The sequence below is a fragment of the Glycine max genome, chromosome 12 (genome assembly GCF_000004515.6).
Source record: "Glycine max cultivar Williams 82 chromosome 12, Glycine_max_v4.0, whole genome shotgun sequence".
In the NCBI taxonomy this organism is placed as follows: Eukaryota; Viridiplantae; Streptophyta; class Magnoliopsida; order Fabales; family Fabaceae; genus Glycine; species Glycine max.
The window spans coordinates 5,124,244-5,129,247 of NC_038248.2; the positions used below are offsets into that span (position 1 = coordinate 5,124,244).

Here is a 5,004-nt window from a genome sequence, read left to right on the forward strand (position 1 = left end):
GAACTGATCTCATAGATTTATATATCTATTACTTTTGTCCCTTCTCACATGCATCGGCCCCACCTAACTCACGAGACCCCTCTTTGATATCACACGTGAATTCTCCCTCCATGTTTCACTGTGCATGACAACTCCTCATCCACTTGATCACTTGCTTAATTTTTTAATAACAATTCTAAATTCTCCTATTTCGTCCTCTTATAAATTCACTAATTATTTTATGACAAATGTTAATTACCACTATTAACACATTAATTAAGAAACTAAAAAAATTATTAAAATACATAAAATTATATTAATTATGACCTTTTTATATTTTTCTATTATTTTTATATTAAATATATTTTTTAAATTTTTTAATCAATATTGTAAAAGCACTAATTAATAATAGCTATTGTATTTTATGATAAGTAATAAATGTGTTCTATATTTTTAAGACATTAAAATATATGTATGTTTTATTCAATACTTATTAAAAAATAATAAAAAGATTTATAAGAGTTGAGTAGAAAGATATATCTTACTCTTACTCGACTTTAATATATTGTTCAGTTTATAAGAGTAACTACTAGATACTACTAGCTAGCTATATATATCACTATGACACAACTTCACTAGTTTCTTTAGCTCTATGTTACGTTTCATTAAATAGGAAAGTATGAAATTAAGTTGAAACTGAAACTATAGCTAACACTAGCAGTAGTGTCCACCGTACTGGCTCTGCAGGTTCATGACTGAGGCTGAGGCTGACCCCATTGCATTAAATTCAACAAGGTCTTGTTGAAAAAAAGGTCTTCTTATAGGGTTAAGATTATTATTATTATCTCCAACACCCAAGAAGTCTCTTGTTAAACCAAGTTGATTTTTGTTATTTGAGCATAGTGAGTTTCCCACAATTGATTCTTGTTGTGTCTCTTCATCCACCGGCATCACCATGTGCTCCAAACCCTTATCGGTGCCATTCACAACCCCAAACGAGTCATATAATAAATACCCATCACCACCACCTCCAAGGTTGTTGTTGCACCCAGCTTCCATACTCACCAACTCGTTCAGCTTCTGAACCTCAAGGTTGGTGTTGTTGTCGTTGTTGTTGTTTCTGTTGGTGGTACCCACGATGGAGCCAAATACGTTGTCGCTGATCCTTGTAGAACCCATTTGAACCGCTTTCTGCAACAGTGTGGTGGCTGACATGTAGTGATGATGAGGTGGGTTCTGAATACTATTACTCAAGTACAAGTTATTAGAAGAGGCTCCGCTATGCGACAAGTGTTGTTTGTTTTCTTCTTGTTCTTGCTTCAGTCCATGTGGCGGTAGCACAGACAAGTTGGCATTGCCACCTCCAAATGATGCTTCTGGGTAACGGTAATTCACAAACTGTGTCTGTGGCCCAAACATGTCCATTGTTTGTACTAGATCATGAGGCACAGAGTTTGTTCCTGAAGTGAAAGCACTCGGTTCGGTTGAGAAGTTGTCAAGAGTGTGGTGAAGTACTTGAGTATTATTGACTTGGTGGTGATCTAGCCATAGTGGTAGCCTTAGCTTTTGTTGATGATGATGATTCGCCAATAATGCTTCTGATGAGCCACCACCGAATTGATCTGATGAGTGAAACCCTGAAAAAATCTGAGGGATTCTCGAAGCTTGAGCATTGGTCAAATGATGATGGTGATCACTTCTCAAGTTGCTTAAAGCTGCTGGAATTGTTGTTACCCTCGCACTTTCTTCAGCCAAAGCGTCACAAAAAGCTCTATGCGTTATGAAGCTGTCCTTCCTGATTTGTTAGCACATGTAGATACACACACATCTAAGAACCCTCATTTATTATTCCAAACAAATATTCTCTCTCAGTTACTACTACTACTCATTTCATATGTGACATTAGTTTCTTTAAATTCCTTCATTAATTATCGGGCATGCACTAGATTTAATGAATTAACCGAATATTAAATTGCAACTGTATATGTAATTACTAAGATGATGAGACATTAATTAAAGGAATTGTAGGAGTATTAATTAAATTATTAGCACTATATTGTATTTGTGTGGAAATGCTAATTAATTAACCTGGAGAAAAGTGTGCCACAGTCACATTTGTACTCTCTAGTCCCACAAATCTTGCTATGGGCCTTCCAATCGGATTGAACAGCGTATTTCTTGGAGCACTTGTCACACTTCCACTTCTTCTCGCCATGCTTTCGGCTATAGTGCTTCTTTATCCCTGTCAAGTCCCCCAAGGCTCTTGAGGGGTCATGGTGCACACAACTCTTCTCAGGGCACACGTACACCTTCTTCCTTACTTGATCATTGTTCGTTCTCTTCTTCAGTTTCCATGGAAGGTTGTGTCCACGTCTATGCAGCTGCAAATTCTGGTCTCTCTGAAAACCCTTGTTGCAAACTTCACATAAGAAACGGTTGGTGGCCATTAGGGACTTAGGTGAAAGAGCCACCACTTCTGCATCTGGATCTGCTTGTAATATAATATAATATATATATATATATATATATATATATATATATATAATCCATGTTAGTGATATTATTTATATATAATTAAATTAGCTAGCAATTAATCAATCAAAAAGATTTTTTTCTTAATGAATAAAAGAGATTAATTGAGAGAGATATATAAGAAGTGGGTTAATAATAATCACTTGCCTGGTGTTCCGGGTAGACTTCTCCTTCTCTTAGCTGGATTTGAATTAGGGTTTGGGCTTGGGGGTTGAACATGAACATGATGAACCAAGGAGGTGGCTCTAATGGTGGAGTTGGGAGGAACAGAAAAGGTTTCTTCAGACATCATTTTTGAAGAGAAAAAAAAATCGTGTGTCCTAAACTAGCTACCTGGGGCAAATTCCAAAACCAATAGTAGTTTTGAGGAAGCAGGTACTGCCAAAACAAATATATATAAAACCAAAAAGCAGCATGTTAGAAGCTAGCCTCTATAACCGGTGCTTGTGCTGGGAAAAGAGATGATAATATAATATCTAGGTAGATATTATTGAAAGCAAGACTACATAGATAGATGGATAGTCATTTTCTTCATTCCATTGATTTTCTGATCATTTGAGACATGGAAAAAGAAAAAGAATGTGTGTCTGGGGAAGAAATTGAAATTGGTTTAGCTGGTGAATCGCGCGGAAAGCAAAGTCATAGTTGAGAGAGTTAAATGAAGAGAGAAGGGAATAATAATTTATCAAAAAAAATATCGATAGATCTCTTCCATTCTCTCCTTATCTAACACGGCTGCTCTGATGAGGGTCAGTCAGCCATAGACTTTGCGGACCACTTTCTCTCTCTCTTTCTCTTTCTCGCTCTATATATACTAAGTGGCAGTATAAATCAATCCAATTAAGAAACAGTTCAGATTTCAATTCTACCAAGTCAACTGAATGACCAATTAAGCTAGGTCAAAATGTCTTGTTACAACTATTATCAAATGTGTGTTCATTACATTCATATGTTGGGTTAAAAATGTAATACTACTAAATTTTAGTGTAAACTTATTTTTGAAATAAAAAATTTCAAAAAATAAGTTGCTTTATTCCAATTAAATTTAATTTTAAAAAACTAAGTTTGAGTAAAATAAAGATTATAAAAATTGTTGGTCACATTATTAGGTTATATTTAACAATATTACTTAAAGGCTAAAAAGTTAACTAAAAATATAAAATAACATATTTATAAAAATAATAAATATTGAATAAATATTTTAAAGATAAAAAGGAATAAAATATTAAAAAATTAAAAGTTAAAAATTAACGTTTTAAAATATCATTTTAAATAATGTTTCAAAACGTTAAAAACTATTTAAAAAATTTATTTACAAACTAAAAATTTAAATAAATTTTTTAACTAATAAAAAAATTATAAACTAATTAAAATTATTTGTCAAACATAATTTTAAAACCAAAATTAAAGTCTTGAATTTAATTCAACTTTAAAAATTAGTTTATGAAGTAATGATTGTTGTTCACTTAATTATTAACCAATCTAATATCTGTACCATGTACTTTTGTACGTCAAAAATGGAATATTTTAAACAAAATTTGTAAAATTAAACATTTAATTGCGAAAAAATTAACAATAATCCAATATTAGGTAACTCAATAGGTATAATGATAATCATTAAAATAGATTTTAATATCTTCTTAAAATTTGAAATATTCATAACTTAACTGCTTAGACAATGAAAATTACTTTCACTTATGTATGCAATTTGTTATACTTGGTTCATATTATAAGGACAAACAAATGTTGGATAGCCATGTTGGTTTACGACGTCAAAAAACTAGGAATGCGGGAGGCAAAACTCCCCACGATATGATACAACAGTAATAATATTATTGTAAATCTGTATTGTTTTATGTTATATGGATTGATGTAATTCTATTTGTTAATCAATAATACAAACATCAGTTCTGTATTTGAGAACATAAGCACTGAACCTCGTTAATCTTGTGTACATGTGATTATTCTGTTCTTTAGAATTTATATTGTTATTAATGCCAATACTATTTCGACTATATCAATCATCTTCGATAGGAAGATGATGTGTACTTTGAATGGGAGATTGTAGAATCAGAGAGCATCCCTTTATTTTACTACAACCTAGTAGTATTACTTGTTAACAAATTTTACCTTGACAAAAAAGTTGGGACAAGGAAAACGCGAGTTAGATGGTGAGAGGAAACAGTATTAAAAAAGGGAACTTTACAGCCAGGTATGAAAATGATTATGCCATAATTGTATTAGGACCGTAATTCCACTAAAAGTTAGAGAGAAAAAGAGGGTGGTGCCGTCCGTGAGGTCTCACTGGCTGGGAGTAGGGGCCCACCTAATGACTGTCAGAATGAGAGAGAGAGAGAGAGAGAGTTTCATAAAAGAAAAAAACAAGACATGACTGCTACTGCTTCATGTGTCGAGCCAGCAGCCTCCGATTCTCTCTCTCTTCCCCAACCACACTGTGACTCACTCACTCAGTTCTTATCGGAACCTTTCTTT

The 5,004-nt window shown here is 33.2% G+C and overlaps 1 protein-coding gene across 1 annotated transcript; it reads right to left on the reverse strand.

The window, feature by feature from the left end:
• Positions 1-556: 556 nt before the first annotated feature.
• On the reverse strand, positions 557-3,301 carry LOC100781896 (zinc finger protein BALDIBIS). The gene is made up of 3 exons (XM_003540696.5): positions 2,659-3,301; positions 2,068-2,467; positions 557-1,774 (listed from the first exon to the last, which is right to left on the reverse strand). Exons 1-3 carry the CDS (start codon positions 2,801-2,803, stop codon positions 694-696), a joined length of 1,626 nt encoding a protein of 541 aa, XP_003540744.2. The 5' UTR covers positions 2,804-3,301; the 3' UTR covers positions 557-693.
• Positions 3,302-5,004: the final 1,703 nt, after the last annotated feature.

Excerpts from the sequence above, each read along its gene's own strand:
- LOC100781896 (XM_003540696.5), bottom strand. The coding sequence starts at position 2,803 with ATGATGTCTGAAGAAACCTTTTCTGTTCCTCCCAACTCCACCATTAGA. Across the intron at positions 2,468-2,658 it reads AAGTCTACCCGGAACACCAG|ATCCAGATGCAGAAGTGGTG; the intron begins GCAAGTGATTAT and ends TATTACAAGCAG. Across the intron at positions 1,775-2,067 it reads TGTGGCACACTTTTCTCCAG|GAAGGACAGCTTCATAACGC; the intron begins GTTAATTAATTA and ends CTAACAAATCAG.